At 44.2% G+C, this 22,892-nt stretch overlaps 2 protein-coding genes and 1 long non-coding RNA gene across 11 annotated transcripts; 1 reads left to right on the top strand and 2 right to left on the bottom strand.

Annotated features, from left to right (window-relative positions):
* The first annotated feature begins 1,496 nt into the window (after positions 1-1,496).
* LOC121588587 (suppressor of lurcher protein 1) lies at positions 1,497-22,644 on the top strand. Of its 7 annotated transcripts, none has more exons than XM_041906683.1 (8): positions 1,497-3,311; positions 17,727-17,875; positions 18,031-18,102; positions 20,043-20,208; positions 20,346-20,463; positions 20,805-20,894; positions 21,034-21,308; positions 22,120-22,644. In XM_041906683.1, the coding sequence occupies exons 1-8, from the start codon at positions 3,080-3,082 to the stop codon at positions 22,230-22,232; spliced, it is 1,215 nt and encodes a 404-aa protein (XP_041762617.1). In that variant the 5' UTR covers positions 1,497-3,079; the 3' UTR covers positions 22,233-22,644. The 7 variants fall into 7 exon arrangements, with proteins under 7 accessions (XP_041762617.1, XP_041762616.1, XP_041762615.1 ...); XM_041906682.1 differs by lacking the exon at positions 22,120-22,644 and having other exon boundaries at positions 1,497-1,642; positions 2,677-3,311; positions 21,034-21,737; XM_041906681.1 differs by lacking the exon at positions 22,120-22,644 and having other exon boundaries at positions 1,497-1,642; positions 2,672-3,311; positions 21,034-21,737.
* LOC121588588 lies at positions 9,957-15,958 on the bottom strand. The gene is made up of 4 exons (XM_041906685.1): positions 15,849-15,958; positions 12,238-12,360; positions 11,967-12,148; positions 9,957-11,175 (listed from the first exon to the last, which is right to left on the bottom strand). The coding sequence occupies exons 2-4, from the start codon at positions 12,326-12,328 to the stop codon at positions 11,170-11,172; spliced, it is 279 nt and encodes a 92-aa protein (XP_041762619.1). The 5' UTR covers positions 12,329-12,360; positions 15,849-15,958; the 3' UTR covers positions 9,957-11,169.
* On the bottom strand, positions 18,898-21,144 carry LOC121588589. 3 transcript variants are annotated; one of them, XR_006004195.1, is made up of 3 exons: positions 21,010-21,144; positions 19,483-19,574; positions 18,898-19,414 (listed from the first exon to the last, which is right to left on the bottom strand). It is a non-coding gene; the product is annotated as an uncharacterized LOC121588589 (long non-coding RNA). The 3 variants fall into 3 exon arrangements; XR_006004194.1 differs by lacking the exon at positions 21,010-21,144 and adding an exon at positions 20,013-20,098; XR_006004193.1 differs by lacking the exon at positions 21,010-21,144 and having other exon boundaries at positions 19,483-19,756.
* Positions 22,645-22,892: the final 248 nt, after the last annotated feature.

Genomic DNA, 22,892 nt, shown 5'->3' with positions numbered 1-22,892 from the left:
AAGACCACGTATGAAAAGATAATAAAGCCAGGGGAATTTACAATTCGCTTTTGTAGTTTTTTCCCGGTAAATGCATATACCGTCAAGGATGTTCCAAGTGCAAAAGCTCTAACCGAACACAAACTATCATTAGCAACTAATTTGTTCTTGCCAAACAGAATCATTTGCATGGAGCGAAACATAGGCTGTATTGTGTCCCTCATTCCCAGAGCAAATCTTTTCGAGAGTGTTCTAACCAACATATTGTTTGGGTACTTTTTACTATCATAATACGGTTCCTGTATGCTTTTTGTAGTTAGTATGTAAAACGAAATAGCAGCCAACAACGACCATTACACTTGTATGAACTTCTTTTGTGTTTGGCAAGTAAAATTGAATCATCTTACAACTTAACAACAATCCAGAACTTAGATATACTTACCTACTTATTTGACGCTACAATCACTTTTGCGGTCTTGGCCTGCCTGATGATTGTCCGAAACCGCTCACGGTCTTGCGCCTTCGTATGTCAATCCGTTAGCCCGGCGTTGATACCGTGAGCGCCTCCACGCCATCTTGCCACCGCAATTTGGGCCTACCACGCCCCCTCTGTCCTTGTGAACGGCCTGAAAAGTCCTTACGGGCTTGATACGCTGCACGACAGTGAATGGAAACAGAATGGATTTATAGAAAAAAACATTTTCCAACCATTCTGTATTCTGCAAAAATTAAATTCGAATGAAAACATATCGTTTACATAGGATTTCGCAGGATAATCATACGAATATGAGAATTAATTTATGAAGCTTCCTACGTACTGAGCTTCGGGATTACAGGCTTGACTACTCGGAAACCCCTCCCGTTGCAACATGACTCAAGTATTTTTGATGGATTCATTGGTTCATGAGGTTGGTTCTCCGAAGTAACTTTTGTACATCCAAACTAACAATAGTTTTGCTTCCATCGAAATCGTGTCGGTATCTCCTTCAGGAATAAACGGATACCGCGCTTGCACACTGCTCCAGCAGGCTGATTGTTCCATTCGATCGGGTCACGCGTAAGCCTCTAAGCCGCATTAGACAATTCTCCGCGCATAAGCGCAAGCAAACGGTAACAGCAACCCTGCACAGATCGTGGCCGCACAAGTAATTTGAAAAATTGCACCCCAGATTCCATAACCATGCCATGAGTGCAAAACGGTACAGATTAAAACTCTACCCAGGCGGGCGCGAATGCTGCCGGCAGTCTCAGCATCCACACTGCCAGCATTTCAGTTCGGGGCGCTGAAATGGGAGTTTGGAGCTTTTGGGCAGATTCACCAAGCCTCACCGCTCCCGAATCCTGCCACAAGCCGAACCAAATCTGTTTGTTCTTCTCCCCTGTGGTCGTGTGTGAGGGAAACCGAACTCCACCCGAACCAGGGCCGAAGTTTTCGCTCCGAAGGCTCACAGCTGGAGCGCGTGCCGTGCATGCTGGATGCTGGCACTTTGCTGCCTTCTTAGTTTACTTCCACCCAGCAACACCGAACGGTCACAGTGTACTATTTTTGGCCAGCGGTGTTTATCGCAGTACGAGGTTCAACGACAGCGTGAAACGCGGCACGCCACCGGATGTGGTACAGCTTTGGAGGCAGGTCGCTTGGTGTGGAAGCTTCCGGTGAACGGTTAGAACAATCAATATTGCTAGAAAGATGCACGTTTTTGTGTTCGACGATGCGAGGCAAAAGCGAATGGGGTAAAGTTGGAGGGATGCCCTGGCATCCACTTCCCGCGTCGATCGTAGTTTGTTTATGAGATGCAAATTGGATCAATCGGTCAATCGGAGGAGCCAATTATGACCTGTGAGCAATTGTGTGTGATATCTCTGCCGTCATCGTGGCTAAAGTTTTCGTGTAATATGCTAATTAAATCTCGCGTGATACTAGCCCAAATGGCAGTGCAGTCAACCTGCTTGGAGTTTGTAATAAACCGTTCGCATTGAAAGTATACCGTGGGCGTTTTTACCATGCAAAAGTGAAAATTATATGAAGTGAATATTCAAAAGCATGTTAGTGGATCTGTATCATGGCCGCTATCGATGTGGTGACGGATGTGTTTAATTAGCATACAGCATAACATAATTAATGGATTATGTTACCGAGGTACGCTTCCCGTAGGCAAAGAAGCCGTGCAAACAAAGATGGGGAAATACACAAACAAAGCCATACAACCATACCAACAAGCATAGTGTAAAAGGTTTTTCCTAATACCACATCAATGTACAGAAGTATGAGTGGGCTTGAACACCGTGTGGAAGTTAAAAAAAAACCATAATCATAACATCAAAGCCAACATCCAATTAGCCGACGAGTGCATTACATATTCATACCGAACGGTTCCAACCGGTATTAGTGAATTGCATCGCTAAATTCATTTTACTCTTGTAATTGTCAATTTGCCCTTGAAGTCATTTTTATTATAATTTTTGAAGCTCAGCATGTACATTCCATAAACCAAATCGAAATGGTAAGGGATAAAATGTAATCTTCGAAGGTAATCAATGTGATTGTTTATTTTCATTCTATTGTCAAAATGCCAAACGCTACACTCTTTTGTTCTTTGGATAGGAACAATCTCATTTCCTTCCTCTACGCAGATGCAATTATGAATCAATATTAGCAATCTTCCATTGCATTGCAAACCCTTTTCGCTAGAAAAGATGCTGGCCGCTGCACGAACAAGCATTTCCAACCACAATCAAGCAGGATATAAAGTTGAAAGAACTGCACTCCGCACAGGATGCAATATCTGAAAGTGAATGGAATTATCCAACCAAACCGCTTGGTGCGTGGATTCGTACGGAAATGTTTCGTAGTGTAAACCAAAAGTGAACAAGCGGCAGCACAGCACAGACGCTTAAACATTAAACAAGTGACAAACCCCACAGCTGACTTGATTAGTAGTGGGACAAGGAATAAAGCTATCCAACCCGGACCAATGAAGAGCTATCGCTCTTGACTCTTTCCTTTGAAACTCGTTCTACGACATTCCCGTGCTCCGTCTAATCAAGCGTTCCGACAAACACTTTGGCTGGTTGTGACACCCGGCGCCCGGCACTGATAATGGAACACACTCATCAATTAGTAAAGGTGACGAATTTCATGCTACACTTGATTCTACTGCTGCCACTACAGCACACAACCTCGACCAGCGACAGTGAGGGAGGAAATGCTCTGCCGAACAATATCGGTGCGATTGGAGGGTTGGTGGGGAAATCTTCCAGCGACTATACCGGCCCGATCACGGCTGGTGCGACTATCACAGGCAGCGGGCGCGAAAGGTCACACTTAAAAGGTAAGCTCATATGCGCAGTTTCCTGGCTTTTACGACCGCGATAGGGATTAGTCTGCTATAACTTGGTGCTCACACTGTGGGGGCTTTCTACCCGCACAGGGGGAGATCTCGCGAGACACTAACGGTGTTCGGTTAAGAAAATGGCAGTTTATTCGCACTTCCGTATTTTATTGCTTGTTCGAATGCCTTCACGGCATGTGAATACTTATGACACAGCTATGAAGGGAGGAGGAGGGGTAGGGTAGGGAGGGCGGTAGAAACTTTTGCTCGAAAGCCTTCCGCTACATTTTAATGTCTTTCAAGAACTTCGACGCTACCAGACACTACTGCTTTGTTCAATGCTTTTGAAGGATTTTTGCTTTAATCGCCAAAGATTTTCAAAGTTTAGTATGGTACAGTTATTAACAGTGATATTAAAGCTTGGATCGTTTAGAAATGAAACATTTTATTTAGCCAATTATGGTGCTTCCAGAGGGCGGTCCCTTGGTAAAGTCATCAACTCGCTCGACTTAACAACATCCGTCGTGGATTCATGCCTTACATGGACCGCCCCGCCGTAGCAAGGACCGCATACGTCATTACGCCAATAAGCAGAAAAAGGGGTGGGTGAATCATTATCACATATTTGCAGTGTATTGTTTTTAGTTAACAGTTTTAATTGACAAACGAAGGTAGAAAATATCTTACATAAATTGCATCAAAATCGCTTTTGTATGCTATTGTTGTTAAAGCTAATGATTCTTATCAGTATTATTTTTATCAGAAAATACTAATCAAATTCATGTAAAAGAGAAAATTGATTAAAACGTTTCAACGTTCCCGCACTATAATTGATCCAATCTTTAACTTGTTTCTAATTATATTTATCTCAGAAATATGAAAATACCTCGAATCTTTATAACTGCTATAGTTACACGTGTAGTTACCAAAATTCAGTAAAATTCCACAGATCGTTCTAAAACCTGATTTTTCTTGCGATTTAGTGTATTCAATGCTAGCTCTACACATTAATAATGGCGTTTCGGGAGCAAGGTGTATTTCATTATTTCTTGTACTACGTGCTCTGAAATTACACTGCTGATTTTTAAACCCACAAGTTGCATTTCTTTGAACCACGCTGCACAATTGACTGATTTCAGTAATAGTACTTCGTTTTGTTTTTGTGAATATGTAAAATAGGATCTCAATATATATGCCTTCATCCTTTTATAGCATGCTCTACCGTTTTCCGCCTTTTAATATGAATACGCATTCATCCTTCCGTTTCGTTGCACAAAAAAAGACATCTGTGGTGACAAAATCCCCACACAGCTTCACTGTAGCAATGTATTCACTCAGAAGAAAGGCAACGGATGAAATGTACACCCGCCGCTAGCATTCCATTTATTTTATCACACTTAATTATCTTCCACCGAGACCGATTTTACAATCCCTCCCAACAAACTCCGTTTGCCAACCTCTCGAACCGCAGCCACGTATACCCTTTTGTCTCGCGCCACTGACAGTGAATGTTATAATTTGTTGACTTTTAACACACGCTTCATACGTACGCATCCGTACCATACATAGAACTCGTGCGAACACCCTGCTTGGTAAATGGTAGAGATGGCAATGGTAAATGGTAGAGAGCGGGAGCTGCACACAGGAAACTGGGGGACTGTTGGGGAAGTTCGTTCAGGCAGCGCTTCACCACCTTTCCGGTAGCTAAAGGCGGGAGAAAACTTTCGTCGTTTCCGCATCCGGGCGGTCATCGTTGTAAAGTTTTCCACCGACGAAAGTTCATTACACTTGTCTTTTCTAACAGGTGTCACAAAAGATTACATCATTACATGGCGGAATGGCGCTGTGGGCCTTTGGAATAAAACGAATGTTTTTGGTCGTATTGCATTAAACGATGTCTTACGCATGTGCTTGAATTAAAGTGTCGCTTCTATTATTCGCCTGATGAGAGTTGATGTTTATGTGTTGAACAATTGGGGCCAATAAACCATTTTGTTAATTTGCTCGAGTATAAGTACAAAGGTCTCGTAGTACAGTCGTCAACTCGTACGACTTAACAACATGCCCGTCATGGGTTCAAGCCCCAAATGGACCGTGCCGCCATACGTAGGACTGACTATCCTGCTATGGGGGGATCAATAAGTCAATGAAAGCCAAACCCACAAGTAGTGTGGTACAGGCAGGCCTTGACCGACAACGGTTGTTGAGCCAAAAGAAGAATAAGTACAAAGACGTTGCGAACAAAGGAGACCACAAATCAAAGCTACTCACAGCTAAATGGCAATAGCCAATGGCAGATTACCTTTACGGAGTCATCACAAAGCAAGCCGCCAGTAATGCATTGATAATACTGCATAATTTTCACTATCAAACTAGATTAATTGGCACTGCGGAAGTGTTTTCTTAGAAGTACGCTTTTGCACAAGTTCTCCATCCTCTCCGGTAGGCGAATGTGGAATGCACATTCGTACTGCTATTGATTCGAAGCTCATTGTCTTAGCCATTCGAGGATGATAGCAGTGACGCAACAGAACCACCCTAAACGATACATCAAACAATCTTAGTGTATTTCTAATCCACTTCAACGTCTCCTCCACTTTGCGGTTATTTTGTTATCGACGTTGTATAGGACGCTTTGTAGGACAATAATTACCCTCACGCTGTGGTAGACTCGCGGTAGCTTATCGGGTTGATCACTTTATTAAAACTGAGAGCTCAATTCCATACACTGATCACATTTTTGCTTTGATTTTCGACGGAAAGAGCCAATAGATGTCGAACAGATAGCATTCCAAATGATACCGAATTGATATTCGGCGATAGAATCTAATCATGAACATCCTCATCCCACCCAAACATCCCATCAATGGTCGGTCAAACGAGCAAATGGGTCCAACCAACTGGGCAAACGTATCGAACAAAAAAATCGCACACACACACACACACACACACACACACACACACACACACACACACACACACACACACACACACACACACACACACACACACACACACACACAAACGATCACCGAGGCAAGCTATTGGAAAATAATCGATTTACACAAACAGGACATCACGAAGCACGAGTCGGTGCTTCGTTTCCCTCATTTTGGCATCACTTATCGAAATGACCTGCCCTGTAGCTGTTGGTGGCGCTCTTGGTGTTCTTTCGTGAACGCACTGATGGGTCGCACAGATGGAGCAGTGCGTATCAGCTGGTCAGTCTAGAAGAGTGTGCAGCATCTTCAGAACTGGCACATATACACACGTACAAAAAACCAATCCAATCGTTTGTCACCAACTTCGATTAGGCCTCGCTCTGCACGCCGGCAATGCCCGTTGGGATGGACGTGAACGTTTGGCTGGGTGGTTTCGTTAGCCGGCAGGTTCGCATGAGACATGAAACATAGATTCCCTCGAGAAGACTGAACCGGAAGAGCGTGTTCTGAGCGAGCCACAAAAATGGAAAGTAATTACGGTTTCATTAGCTGCCCCCTACGATCGGATAGTTTTGCTTCTGCTTTCGATGTCCATCAATCACGAACGAATGTTAAGGATGTATTCTTGCTTTGCCGGGGTATGTTGACATTAAAGTATCAATTCTCGAGTTCAAGTTAAAGTAGGTTTAACAGTTTGTGGATTATTTGCTCACCATACATTTTCATGAGTGCTCATTCTTGAGATTGTACCATCCTGCTACAATTTGCTGACCTTGGCAAGCATAATGAAACTTCTTTGAACAACGTACTTCCACGAAATATCAAAGAACATGACATGGCTCTACAATTTTAGTTACCGTGAAGCTGCTCTCTCCGATACTATGCTGCAACTAGAGCACATGTCGCTCACAAGCCGCAAACTTTGCGAATGAAACGGTAATTTAATACCGGATAAAGTTATTTTTTCTACAATATTACACCGAGACCCAACTGATAGTTCCTAGGATCCTGTAATAAAAATACCACATGACACATGATTTCTTTCATTTCTTTGTTGATTTGCCATGCCAATACCACTCTCATTAAAATGAAAACTGTCGCTTCTATTATTATGTTTGCCAGCTTTCATGCAGCGTTTGATATTTCATCAATAAATTACATCCACTTCCAGCAGCTCGTGGCTGCACTCATTTCCCGTCTGGCTGCCATTATCAGCGCCCCGATCGAATGAACTTGCCCTCCATCGGGAGAAGGAACCCTATTACCGACAATAGTAATGCTGTTAGTAGTGCAATTCAATAAAACCTTCCCATCTGAGGCGCATACACAATTCTGCAAGCGCCACTCCGTTCATCACCCACCACGCCCACGGCGGGCGCTATCAAATTTCCGCTTCCTGTGCGCCGTTTGCCGGGAAACGGGGAAAGCTTTTGCACGCCTTAGCAATTTCCCAGCGCTCAGGAGCAACCGCGCCAACAGAACAATATCCTGTCGGGAGACGCCTTATTGCCGTAATCGTTTACGATGCTCGACCGCATTCGTACACCTCGATTGCTCGGTCCCGGTGGAAGGTCGTGTCCCACCGGTTCCGCTGATAATCGGTGACAGAGTGAAGTTGGAGAGTGTAAAATGGTTAATCGGTTCAGGTGACCCCAATGGATCGGCAAACAAATGAACATTGAGATTATGAGTCACGTGCTGATGGCTTTGTTACGGAGGTTTGTGCCACTTTCGCCGCCGGTGCTAATGTTGCCAAGCATTGTGGAGGTACGGTGGTTTTTAATTTCTTTCCGTGTAAATCAGCTTTATTTGTTTCAATTATTTTCGCCAAGCTGCAATTCACAAAACAATAATTTAAATAAGCTGGAGTGGTAGTGTGACCGCAAACGTAACAATAGGGGTTAAAATGCACTAAAACAAGTTAACGATAAGATAAGTAAAATAAATATTCTTTTTAGAATAAATAAAAAAAACATGTTGTTATAATTGACCTACAGGTGACCCCAGAGATACGACTAAAAAACAAAATACACACTTCTACTAAATGGCTACTTTTAACTGTCAAAATCAAAATGGTCGTATCTGCAAATCGTCGTAACTCGAGAGGACCGTATCTCGAGGGTCACCAGTACTCATAAAATTTGCACAGCACATTTGTTTATTCAATTTTGGTTATTTAGCTGATCGGAAAAAACCACAATATTTACGTTCGTTCAATTGTTCACTTGCAATATTTTTATAAATCAAAATCATATATTTAAGGAGATGAATAATTTAATAAATATACTTTCCAATCTTTCATGGATTTCATATGATGCAAGAGTAGACATCATATATTTAATTATGTTTTTACATACTTATACTTTGACTGCAATATGGAATACATAATAAGCAAATTGCGAATATTTTTTTCTTTCTTGACACTGAACACTACACTAAAAAAAACATCAATAGTTAATTGCAGCAGAGGAAATTGCCACACTGTACGTCTACATTCATCTTGCACATTGAATTATATTTGCTTTTTTTCCTTGAATGATATACTTTATACAACAGTTGAAAGATTTACTAGACTCAAGTCTTCTATGACGTATATGTAATAAATGGGCTATATGAAATTGGGAAAGATTCTAGTTTGCTCTACCCAATCTTGTATGAACTTTCTAGCACAATTTAAAGTCACAAAAAGTAAAAGGGAAACACAAAATTTGAAATTAAAACTGACGTCCATTAGCAAACGACTGTTTGACCAATTTTAAAACCATATTCTAGTTTTTCCCTTTATAAACCTGCTATTCACAGGTATAAGGATTATAGAAAAAAGCACTTTAATACCATCATGCAAACGTTTCGACATGCAATCGATCAACTGAAAGTAGCAGTAGAGGCAAAAAAAATCATACAGCCATCATGAGTATCAACTCGCCCGAAGTTTCTTTCCACCTTCATTTCTGGCTCGCTGGCAAACATTGACATTATGAATATTTGATGCTGGAGAGTGCTTTTCGTCCCGCTGTACTACACACCAGCAACAGGCTTAGCTTTAAAGTTTTTCCGTTGAGTGAAGTATGGGTACGAGTATATGCAATATGCTTTGTAAAAGTGATTACTTCAAGACATTTCGATTGGTCGGTCTCATGCTGTGGATGCAAACGTGTAGATGGAATCCGGTTTGCTTGGTCTTCAACGATCGAATACTTTTCCCATGTTTTTCTTGTTCTAACCTTCGCGAAGTCTCTGTACGCCAGGCTCGGTCACCGTGATTGAAATGCATCCAGGAGCTGTTTGCTTGCCGGCAAACATCATGCATCGTTAAAGCGTACTGGAAAATAATTGCTCTCTTCGCCCAGCGTGTGACATATGAAGAACACGTAAACAGCGAAAAGTAGACATTTTCCCTGCTTGCAGCAGTTGTGATGGGAAAGGGCGAACAGTGAACGATAGAAAGAGCAACGAAAATGCTTCCGTTGTAGTGACACTTAGCCTATTTCTTAAGAAGCGGCATTTCATTAATGATACCCAGGTTTTAGTGCTTTGGCGGGAGAAAAATTATGTTAATGATTCTCTAACACGAAGCACAAGCTCATCATCGCACCCATGGTTCGCACTAAATGACACCTAAATGAGCATATGTAGAACGTGATACAGTAGCGTGATCATTTTCCAGTTCAGAGCATCGAGCAAATAAAAGGTCAAGCAATGGTTCGTTTCGAGAATTTTATTACTTTTTTTTGGTTTGTTTCATTCATTTCGCTCTCATAACTTATACAGCCTTGACTTTACGAATAAAAGAAAAATATTTTACACATAATGGTAAATGAAAAGAAAAATATAGTGTCTTGTTGTGGGGTGTTGCCTAGCGGGGAGGGTTGTCTCGCGCAAACATTACCCAGCATCCGTCCGCTGGTCGAATGAATCAATCAGTTTCGGTGATAGTAGCGCTCCGCTCTGGTTCGTCGGCACTGGTTTCTGTCTCTGTCAGTTATCTCTTTAGCTGGCCACGTTTTCGGGTTGATCTCCTGCCGGCCTCGTCCACACTCCACACATGATCGTACGGTGCGCATCCATTTTCAGTGGCTCGGAAAATTGCCCCGAAGCTCGTCGCTGTCGGTGGAGTTTCGGTGCATCGCATGTTCAGATGATCGATCGGGATCGACGGTGGTGTTCGATCGAGAGGAAACCGTCGCTCTCGGCTGGTTATCATTGGCGTTGCTGTTGTTTCGCAAGCAAATAGTTAGTCCGTGCAGTTGTCATCGTCGAAATTTCATCTCTAAACCAATGTTCTTGCAATATACACTTGAGTTGATCGCGTTCGTAAGAAGTGTGTTTTGCCGTTCGTCCGTCCAAGTGCGTTAGAGTTTGTGTGCATGTATGTGTATGTGTATGTGAGCCGTTTCTTTGTTTTCTCTCCCGTCGTAATTCTGCAACTTTCTCGAGAAACATAAATAGAATCGCACCACCGTCACAGCACCGACTGTTATCGCCGAAGAGGTTGTGTTTGTTTGTGTGCCTATGTGGACCATCACGCTCTCCCTTCCGTGGCCTGCACTTTAACGGGCCTGGGTCACGTTTTGCGTCATGTCCGGCGCGGCAGGAAATAGGAGCTGGCCCGCCTGCTGTGTTGACTCAAGAGGAGCTGCCTACAAAACCCTGCATGCTCACTAATTATCATCTAGCGATTTCGCGTTTTCCTTTTTCCTTTTGGCGATGTCTGTACCGGTGTTGCATGTCTGTAGTGTTACTGCCTTATGAGTTGTCTTTTCTCTGTCATTTCGAAGGCTAAAATCTATATCATTACAGTGGTAGATGTGTATGTGTGTGTATGTGTAGGGTAAGTGTTGTTTTTTCTCTTCTTCTGTGGTGTTCAAGAACTTAGGGACACATTAAGACAAAAAGATATTATTGCTACACGATGTTTAGCGCTGCTCCATCCCGCGTAACGGATACCAAGGTCAAGCCGTAGATGTAGATCGAAACAGAAAAGACAGAACGAAAACAAGAGAGGAAAAACAGAAAATTAATTGATGATATTATTGTGGGAAAGTTTGCAGAATGAACATGACAGCGGCTAAAAGTCTAACAATGTGTGTATATACATGATTAATAGCTCCCACGCGATCGTATCACCCAGCAACAACTTTCGATTGAACATGAACTTCCCTTAAACTCTCCCAACTATCACCCACCCAGCGAGAAAACAAACTCTCAATGGTGCTAGAACTTGATCTTGCTCTGGTAATGAAACTCTGGCAAAGATCATTTTTCACAATTTTGAATGACAAGTCGACTGAGCTCGTCCTCTTTCCCTCTTCCCCGGTGTACGTTCGTCATCGAGCACCAATTTTAAAACATGTATTGCAAACCTTTGCCGACACCTCACATTCTACGAGCACAGTACCTCAAGCAGTCAGAACTGATTCAGTGTGTGTGCATGTATTTCTGATAAAAATAAAATCCCACTCAAATGTGTTGAACTTATTTTTATCACCTTGAACGCATTCCTTCGCGAGCGTGTGTGTAGCGGTGGTTTCAGACGATCCCGCACGATAACTCCCTAGTTCTAGCTTACTGCGCGAGCGAAAGCCGCCAAGATCCCCGGCTATTTTTGTGTGATGGACACCTTCCCGCATGAATTCGCTGTCGCGCTTATGAATGTGACCCCCAAAATGATAACGAGCTGCCCAAGTAGGCCACCCCCGCTACCGATACTTACGGTGAAGTCGCGTGCATTGATCTTTCTCGGCGTAACGCCATAGGTGTCCTTGCTGACCGGGTTGTAGTGGTAGCCGGGCGACTTGACTCTTTCGCAGGCGAATTTCGAGTCACTGTAGATGCTCTGCGATTCGAAGGACGAGCTGTAGCTGCGCTTCTCCTTGGCCATGATGTCCTGGGAGCCTGTGTTAGAGCAATGCGCGCGCAGCGACAGTTAGTAAACGGTGCTCAAAGGACAGATCAGCGAGGGAGCTGACAACTCCGCTACTTACCCTTGAGCGACTTAAGGTAGGTGTTGAAGAAGCGAGCCTTCTTGCTGATGGGCTCGTAGCTTCCGATCATTTCCAGGTGCGACTTGAACATCTTCGGTTGATTTGGTTTTTGTTGAGGTTGGTCTGAAAGTTTTAATTGAAATTCCGAGCGATAAGTAAGCGTTGTAGTTGTAGCTGTAGTAAAACGAGCGTTGCCAAAAACAGCATTTGATTCATTTGCCCATTGTTTCCACACCATTTGGGCGGCTGAGTTGTCCTAATTGGTTCATAACACCGACCATAATTCTACAATTTATGTATGATCTATGTGCCAACCGTGCGTTTAAACGGAAGGCATACCGAATAGGGTAAACGTTCCACAGAAATACGTTCAACCATTTACCCACTTTCCGGCGAAACAGTTCCGACCGGCTCGAAAGCAAGGGGGGAAAACATCCGATGTAAATTCTGGGAAATAAATTATAAAGCTCAAACACTGGCCAGAGAATCGTACCGGCATCTCTCGGTCATCGGTAGCGGGATTGTAATTGTAGCTTTTTAATGCCTCCCCATTTACGTCCAAATGGTCGGTGAATGTTTTGTAGCTTCGCTCCGTTACAACACTCTACGAAAAGGAAAATGTGATAATTATGCGCCACACACTAGAGCGGGTGCAATCCAGTTGAACCATTGCCCATTTGCGTTGCTGTCCATTTGAAACAGCAAACGGAAAAAGGCAAAGGCATGCTGGAGCAAAACTTTTTACAATCCCAAACACGGTGGAATGCTGGGAAAGAGCGCAGAGAGGCGCACAAAAAAAAGATGATACATGAACATATGCTCGGTTGGAATCGTATCTTCCGCTCCGGCAATATTTACAACCAAACACCAATGGTACTTCCATAAATTGGCGCTTTTATTTTCTGTTTGGGTGAAATATTTCACCCACAATACCGAGAGTGTTGCTGCTCCTCTACCGACAGTCCTTGCTGCCCTTTTTTATCTAGCTTCTCATACAGTACCGAGACCCTTTGGGGAGTAGTTGATCCCCTGCCCTGCTCGTACGACGGTCCGACGTTCGAAGAATGTTGCCACAGGGCGGGCAAAGCATTCACCTTACCCTCGCCACACAGTTGAAGAATGTATCGGTGTCGCGGACCTTTTGGTGCACGCATCGCAAACGCTCGTGGCGGCTCCTCGAGTCGCAAGGAAGAGCAACGCATTCGTTGCATCAAACTGCGGCGCGGGCTGCGGGATGCACGGCTTGCAGAAAACATTTTTCGCATTGCACAATTTGGCCCCAAGTGGACCCGCCCGAAAGGCCAGAAGGTCTGGTGGGCCAATTATTGTCGTACCGTGTGTGGTACGAGGGCATGGGGTGTAGTTTGATGAAAGGGAAACTATTTTTAAAAATATGCTACCCGTCCGCCGGTTGACCGAGTCGTAGCGCTCGGTAAGCGCCGAGAGCCAGTTTTTACTACCGACTGATGAATCACTTGCAGAAGATCCCATTTCACCTCCCTCCCTTTCCTTGCTTCGGCGCGACGAACTTCCTTTCCACCGTTCCGTGTGATAAGAAAAACCAATAAAAAAAAGCTACAGCAAAACGAAAAGCACGGAAAATGTGCTCCCGGTGCAGTTTCAGTTTGACTGCGGTGTCACCGTGCGATGGTGCGACAAGGGGAATGATAGAGCCACCAGAATGGCGTGCAAATTGAGCAGGGACCGTTATTACATTTTCGAATAAGCATTTTTCTGGTGCTTGCCTTTCCGGCGGTCCGCTGGCCTACTGGCGAAGGACGCAGACGCACGCCAGCTGGTCCGCGAAAAGATTGGAAAAATCACGTAAACGGTTCACAACAATTCGAAAGGAAACCGAGGCTAATGGAGGTGAAGGTGTGTGGCAGTGTCTGTGTGTATTTACCGCCCTAGCTTTTCCTACCTTTGCTCACACACTCACCACAGCGTCTGTGCATGATGGGGAAATAACGAGTAGCGAGCAAAAATAAACATATTTTCCACCCAACCCAGAGTAGTTCGCGCTGCCGGGAAGAGGCATCGCAAACGCAGCGGCTTGCAATACCTCCCCTACACCTTGCCACACCTTCCATCCCCACCACCCATCGTGGGACAGCCGAATCGAAGTTCTACGCTCATTGCGGGTCGAAAAAGATGCGAAGGAATTATTTTTATGCTCTACCCCCCACGATTTAAATGTGTGTCCACAGGACCTCGTCCACTTGTTCCGAGCTCAACACGTCGCAGAGTGTCACTCTGCGAGTGACCAGCAAAAAAGGTGCTGAGCAAGACACATTATTCCCGCACCGCAGTGCGCAGAGTGAAAAATAAACAGTTGCAACCGTGCGAGACGCGGAACAAGTGGTTTTTCCGCGGCCCGGCTTAGAGCTGTTCTCATAAATCGTACACACCGACTGTCGGCAGCAGATGCTGTGCTCAAGAGCCGGCTCACGCAAAAGCTGGGAAGCGGTAAGTCAAGATCGAGCGCGGATAATCTTGCTCGCAGTTTGCGCGGCTTGCGCGAGCTAAGAGAACAATATTTGGCCCGGCGGCGAGCGATGCGCAAGCAAGCAAAAGGCTTCTCCGGGTGGAAGGCAGGCGAGAGAATGGGGCAAATAGGGGCAGCTTTTTACGCAAGAGCGGGTTGCAAACATTGCCACCCGAACGCACTCCCTGTGCGAAGTGGGTAATTATTTTTAGCACCTCCCGAATGGCTCGAGTTTGCGTCTGCCCGCACCAGCCCTGGTGAGGGCGCCCAGTGGCCTACGACTGCGAGTTCACATTTTCTCCCGCCACTCGGCACATATCGATAAGCGATTAGCTTAATTGTTTGCGCTTTCGCTGTGGCTGTTTTTTTGTGTGTGCATTTTCTCGTTTATTGCTCGCTATAATGAGCAAAGCAGTGCTAATAAATCAACCATAATTATGCCTTGCTTCCCCCATTGGCAACCCATCTTGCCACGGTGAGACACTAAACGAAAGGTGGAAATATTCTGCACTCCACAAATGAAATCCATGCGCTGCTCAACCAGCATGCATCGAGCCGTTCTGGAAGCTTTAATCACCACAAGCCCTTTGGGAAAAGAAACGTGTGCCATGGAGCGCTGGATACACCGATTCAAAATAATCACACTCGCAAAATAAAATACGTTTTTGTAGCTTCTGCATGTGTGCTGTTGCGTTCCGTCTCTACTTTAAATGTCAACACAACCCCTGTCAGGCCCATTCAACAAACGGCCAACAGAATCGGATTAAGCACCAAAGTCTCCCCATGTTTCGGCGTTAAAGCGAGATCACAACACATTCACTAAAATGACGCTCCAGTTCGAGAGCCTCCCAATGTGTGCCATTGTCCCTTTCAACTCCATTCGTCACCACCATATCACTGTCAGCAATTATTCAACACTACCTGTGCCGCATCGCACTCGGTACCAAAGTAGATTACCCCGTTATCACAATCCTTCAATCACTTTCACGCAATATCAATATGAATTTCTCTTTTGGTACGCTCTCCCAGCCAGCCCTGCTCTGCTTTGGCGTTGTGGAAACAAAATGCAAGCGGCAAACGTATCACGATGATCAGCAGAAGTGCAAAACAGAATTAGCAAGCTTACAGAATACTCAGTAGGCAGCTGCTGCGGGATAGCCAACTGTTCGTGGTGCGAGATAACTCAAGACTGATAGGACTGATACTGGTGAGGGTTTAATAACCAGCGCAGCTAGCAGACCAGAGTGTCCCCGATCTTCAAGCGGGAAGCAGGGCACCGGGAGCGACGGGCAACACTTCTTTCCTTCTCTATCCTGCACCGCATAAGGCAACACTCTTTGTGCCCCGGTGGTGAAGCGATCTCGCTCACACTCTAACGCTCTAATGCGGCAAATGCGCAAACCGAAACAATGATCACTCGGTTCCGAGCGAGGCGAACGCGCCAGCCCCAAGAGAAGAAAGAACCGAACCCGAACCGAGTCTTACTTTTCGGCGATGTTGTTATTGCTGCTGGTTGCGTTTATGCTACGTCGTGTGTTTCGTGGCTGATGGCGCAGTGGCGGTTCGGTCGCGAACGTCACCGTCGAATCGAACGGACAGGACGCAACATCCATTGGCCGTGATTGGGCCGTGATCGGAGGGAGGAGGCGGTAGCAAACCCCCAAATGGAATGTGAAAACCCCGCTCCACAAAGCGAAGGGGATCGAATGCACATTTAAAAATATCGCACGTGGCACTCGAATCGATCGATGGCAAACAACGATCCTCTAGGAAAGCGAGACTGTTTCTTTCCCCTTTCGTTGCCACCGGCTTCTTGGGCTTGTTTGGACCGTTCGATTGACCATGATCCAATGTGAAGTTCAAAGCACCGCTAGAGCAATCCAATTAGACTTGCCCTTGATGTAACTGCCGCTAAACGGTTTCATTTACCTTGCATAACTAATGCCAAATAAAGGGTCTGCAAATGAACACAATATGACACATGGATCGATGCTTCATATCCTTTCCACCGTATTGGGTGAATGCTTTTCTATTTATGGTTCACGGACGAACGGTATGGATCGTGACGCAAATAGACGATCACCAAACGTGTAACAACAAAAGGGAAAACCAAAACGCCCAACAACATACACACGCTAGACACGATCATACTATTATCTGCGGTTTGATGTTCATGACCGCTAAAAATAGGGCTTTTGTTTATTTCTTTGTCATCCGTCATCAACATCTCTCCCGCGCAAGCTGCTCCACGATTCCCTATTCCCACCCCATCACCGATCTTGCTTATCTCGCTCTTTGCTAACAACGATAACAACACGGCCGATTAGTTGCTCGACTCAGTGCAAAACGGAGCAGGATATGGCGGGTGTCGACGATGGCGGGTGGGAGAAGTGGTGTAAAAATGCCAAAAACTAAATACGATCTCCTATATTTTTAGCATCCTGTTTCCTTTCCCTTCCCTGCTGAGGTTGCATGATCGGTTGGCAATGTGGTTGGATTCGGTTCGGTTCAGTTGATTCTATTCCGAAACATTGTGAGCACGTTCTACATTCTCTTTATCGTTGGGTTCAATTTTAATCCGACGATTATCGTCGGTACACAAAATAGGTTACCTTGTAGAGCGCACAACGCGTCCTTCTTTTTGGTACGGCCCCCGAAACTCTAGCAACTGCCATTGATGAAATCCTTCAGGCAAACAATTTAGAGCGGCCTCGCTAACCGAATTAAAAGCAACATATCCACTCCGGCATCGTTTGCGAGAGCGTTCTTCTACTTTAAAACGGCCTCGTGTTACAGCCATGGAGGCGCCTGGTGCCCGACGCTTCATATCTTCTAAGCAAATCAATTTTCACACAAGCTCGTGCCACGGAACGCCAGCACAATGGTTCTCCACACAAACCGGGTGGCCGTTTCTCATCGGAAGGCAAAATCTGACACTAACGCACTAGGATTGTGTCCATTATATGCTTGAATTCTAATCTGCTGCATGATTTCTCTCCACCAGGGACTGGAGGCTGTAATCGGGTGGTGTTTAGCTCGAGCCGCATCCGGAACGGTAGCATCGCACCGTCCCATTCGAAACATTCCGGCCTGTTTCCATCGAGCCTGTGCCAGCTGTACGAGTTTGTCGGCGATGGAGCGGAACGTGTTCAGGTAAGCCGCAACACAGCCTTGCGACAATCCTTTCACAACCACTGCTAGACTCCATCGCGCCATTGTCTTCGGTGAAGTTGGCTGGTTTAGTCCGTTTTTTTCTATCCTTTATTGCCTATCTAATCCCTTCCCCGGATCGCCATTTCTTTCCACAGATCATCTTTTCGGAGTTTCGTCTTCCGTCGACGCTCGGGCCGACCGAATGCGGTGACACGGATATCCTAATGGTAATTAATTTTCACTTACACATCCTTCCGTCCGGATTGCGCTTCCCACATTCGAACGAACACTGTCTCGAACACACCCTCCAATCGGTTTCCCGGGATGCTGGGCGGTGGGTTCAGTCAATTTCATTTAATTTCAAAAGGCGTGACACATCAGCCCAGCAACAAGGGAATGTGTAAGGCCGGTGTTTTGGGACGACGTTTCTGGCCCGGGGACAAGGAAAGGACAGGAACGGTTTTGTGGGTTTTGATGATAAACTTCCTCCGCACCGTCGGTGTGCAATACACCTTCGTTCCAAATCGTGTCGTGCTCGTGGTGGTTGAAGATAAACGGTCCGACTGCCGCGTCTGTAGGCGTGCGCAAGGGGTAAGCAAACGAGCGATTTTAACCTTCATTATTTACGGCACGCTTGCAACGCAGCGTAATGCTGGGAAAAGTTTACTGTATAATTCATTGCCCCGCCAGTAGCTTTGGAAGTTTTGTGTAGGTTTTTCGGTAGTATTACCTGTGTTCTGCACCTTGATGTTGATGGGAATGCTTACTTAGGGGATGCTATATGTTCTTGTCCCCACTTTCTTTGGGAAAAAAAACTACAGCAATTGACACTGCAATGGTTGTTGAGAGCATATTTTGTTCATTTAAACGGTTGTTTGTTGTTGATGCTAATGTAATGAAAAAATGGAAACGTTGCACAGAATAACGGAAGCTTTTACCTAAATAAACGACTGCTAGAGGTGTGCCGAATGCATGGAAAGCGTTCGGATGTTTCAGAAAATATTTCAAAACAAACGGAATAGTTCACAGAGGAAAATAAATTTTATTTATCGTATACTGTATCATGCCGAACTTTCTTCTATTTGGCGTAACGACCTACGTAGTCATCCCGTCCTATACAGGCTTTCGAGACTTATTAGTACCATGCAGCCAGATAATCAGTTAGTCCTTGCTACGGGATGTGGAAGTCGATCCATTCTAGGCTTGAACCGATGAGGGGCATGTTATAAAACCGTACGTGTTGTACGATTCGAGCATAATTTCTCTAAAAACAGTTGTCTGTATTGTTTGCTATTTACTATGAGTTTACTATGAGAACTTACCATTTACCAAACTAAACTTATTACGATTTTGAAAAATGGTATATGTCTTCCTCTTAAACAGTCTACACATGAAATTGATTTGATTTTTTTACAATAACCTTATTTGATAGAATGTTAAGAATTATCTTTAAAGATATTATAATTAGCATTCCCAGTAGAATCAGTGGCGGATTAACACGAGTGAAGGCCCTAAGCGGTCACACGAATTTAGGCCTTTCTGAAGGGTCAAAGGAGAAGTTGTATAAGTAATTCTAAACTAGAGAAGGATTAAGAAGCAAAACTTACTTGTCAGCGGGGGATTGGTTCTTTTTTACGGAACCCCCCGAGTCCTCGGGGCCCCACGCGGACGCTTAATTTGCGTAGTGCTTATTCCGCCCCTGGAAAGAATAGTTCAAAGAAAACAAGCCGACTCGATTGTTAAAATATATTGTACATACGATACGACCATTTTTTATCTTATTTTCCTACCTATTAGCTAGCTTATTCTACCTATAGCTAGAGCGATGCTTTAAAGGGTTGATTAAGAATTATTATTAAAAACAACATCAAACAAAATAATTCATCACCATCACGCTGCTTCACCCTTTCTACTTAAGCGTCATGGCAATGCATTCATATAGGATTTTTAATTAAGCTTTCGCATTTCATCCATATTGGCCAATTACAAAAACCTTTTTTTACAGAAAACGGTCCATTCGGGACTCCTTTCGAGCGACACCAAATATATGCCCCAGTAACAAATTGGATCAATTTTGCGTCCCAAACAAGCTTCACCTCACCGTACTTGCCAAACGTATACGTTCCGCTCTCCCCACCTTATAAATCGATGTCAATCTATTTTGCAGGTTTACTACATCGTTAACGGTCGCGAGGAGCTCGTGGAGACGCTTTGCGGTGACACGCTTCCCAAGCCGATACTGTCCGACGGATCGAGGCTACTGTTGGAGCTGCGCAGTAGTTACAACAACACGGAAAACAAGGGATTTACGGGGGACTTTTTCTTTCTCACAAGTGCGTAGTTACGCCACCGCACAGGGACCGCATGATTAATGATTTACCTAAAATTCAATATCTATACCCATTTGTTTCACGCCGCATATCTCGATCCAACGCGGCCGTCACTGTTTTGGGGACGAGGATGGCTACAGATTTTGGGATTCCAAATGGCTTTCAACCGAATCAGTCCGAATGCACCTTTCACTACTTCCGGAACGTCACCAGCCAGGGATGGATCCAGTCACCCAACTTTCCCGGAGCCTATCCAAGGTTAGTGCTGCGCGTTGTTTATGGCTTTGTACCATACAGATTTGCAGGGACCGTCTATTTTTGGGCAAAACGATCGCTAGTATGCGAGCTAGCGCAGCAAATACGCTGTCATTTATGCGTGCTGCGTACTGGCAGAGTTAATGGCAGCTGTCATCTTTGCCGAATTCCTTCATTATGCTCGTCATGGTCCATTTTTGGTTTAACCTTATATTCGGGTGAGGAACGAGCAAACACGCTATTGCGTAGTTAAAATAGTATAAGTATATTAATTGCAAGAGCTTTAATTCAACGGCTAACTATCTCCTTTTATCCGATCGCTTTGTCGGTTTTCCTATGAACAGAAACATCATCTGTAACTATCTATTTCACGGTGGGCCCAACGATTTCGTCCACGTGCGCTTCACGTACTTCGATATCGAAGGAATACGACCGTAAGTTTGCTTTGCAACAGTTCATTGTCAACACACACTCACACCCCCAAGACCGCCGCAAACGAAATGAAAAAGAGCGGGCGAAGATGAGTCGTTCAACAACCTGATTCCGTACCCTGCAATACGCTTTCTCTTTCAGCTGCGACGAGGACACAGCCAGCGATTACGTGGAGTTTTCTAATTTTGTCACGCGCGATCGCAAGTACGCGATGTACTGTGGTAGCTGGCGCGAGCTAGTGGTACGCTCGGACGGTCGTTTCTTTCGCATTACGATGGTATCGAACGATCGTCTGGATGGGACCGGCTTTCGGGCGCTCTACACCTTCGAAACGGTGCCGGTGGAGACGACGGAGCGGACCGAGGTAGCGTCGATGGGCAAGGTCACCACGACCAGTGCCGCCAGCCGGGTACATGGTGTGTACATCTCACTTAGATTATCATGCTTTCCCTTTACATTGAGTGAACTTCTTATACCCAATGCCAGTGCGTCTGCTGAAGCAAAACTACACACAGAATTTAGAATTTCCTTTGCACAGTTGTCTTGTGTACATTGGCGTGTTATTAAATTTATGATGTTATTTTGGCCACCCGACACGCATGATTCTTTTTGGATTTTCTTTTAAAAATCATTCACACATCCTTTTCTTCTATTTGGAATAAAACAATTCTGCTCGTTGTACGCCCGTAGCCTACAGTTGTCTGTTACTGTGGCCAGCGGAGTTGAGCCTTTTGCATACCTTTAGGCGACTTTGTGATACGCATTGAAATAATCATAATGGATTGCATACCTTTAGGCGTATAAAGACAAATGGATTTAAATTTATCGTTGCTCGTAGCTCGAACATTGTTTTTGATTATTCAAATAAAAACTGTTGATTGATACTAAAATTTATGTAAGAAATTGTTGTAAACTTTGGTGGAAAAAATAAAAAAATATCATCAAATATAAATACTGTCAAATAAATATTGTATTCTAAATTTATCTTTTAAAACACAACCATTTTGCTCGTTGCAAGAAATAATTTTCTTTTCAACTGTTAACCTATACACGTACATTGTATTACACTGCCAGACTATGACAAGTAGGAGCTCACGCATTCAAATTTCAAGCAAATAAACATATTTATTCTTTCTCCCATTGCTTCCCCGGTCCATGCCGGAAACAAATACGTGAGCCACATAACCTGATTCGTTTTCGTTTGTCTCTTTCACCTACACTGCCTAGGCTCACTGTCACTGATGGCACTGATTACGGTCCCTTCCTCACACGCCATCACGAACGAAATCGGCATCATTAGCATCATTGGTATTGTGCTCATAAAATTCTGTTTAGACTGATGACAACGTGGGAACAGCACACCGTCCGCGAAAAAAGAACATCCCACACGGAACGACGGATTTAATGGTCGTGCACTGAAATTGCTTCCGTTATCAGTTTACGCAAGAAGGGCTCACGGTGGGATGCAATACATCGTCCAAAGGAAGCTGCCCCAGAAAAGCTATCCCTAAAAGTACTAGAAACCACGCAAATCAAGGCTCGCACGTGTGCAAATGAAAGAATTTTAAACCAATGGATTTTTTTTTAAACCAAGAACTTGATTTTTGTTTTTTTTTTGTGTTCAAAAGTTCTAACTGTAGAAATCCATATCCTTTTTTAAAATTAATACAAGCTAGTAGAATAATTTATGTTACCTAGGAAAAACTTTTACTAAAATCAAACCGTTTTCATAAAAATTGTACATATTTCGAATAAAACATGTGATTACTGGCAAATGTGTACATGATTTATGTTCATTTCCCTTTCAAAACAAATCATAACAAATAAATACACATAATTTTGACCAAAGGTAATATAAGAAAGATAATATTCATATTTTTAATAAACAGCAATCAAAAGCAATCAATAATCAGATGCTCCAAATCGGTAAATATCTTTTTATACATCCAAAGATACTATCAATTTTTTTTTTCTTCCTAACACACCGTTTCCGTGACAGT

This window comes from Anopheles merus, chromosome 2R, assembly GCF_017562075.2.
Source record: "Anopheles merus strain MAF chromosome 2R, AmerM5.1, whole genome shotgun sequence".
Lineage (NCBI taxonomy): Eukaryota > Metazoa > Arthropoda > Insecta > Diptera > Culicidae > Anopheles > Anopheles merus.
Note: the sequence above shows the minus strand (reverse complement) of the source record. Positions and strands in the feature narration are given on the sequence as shown.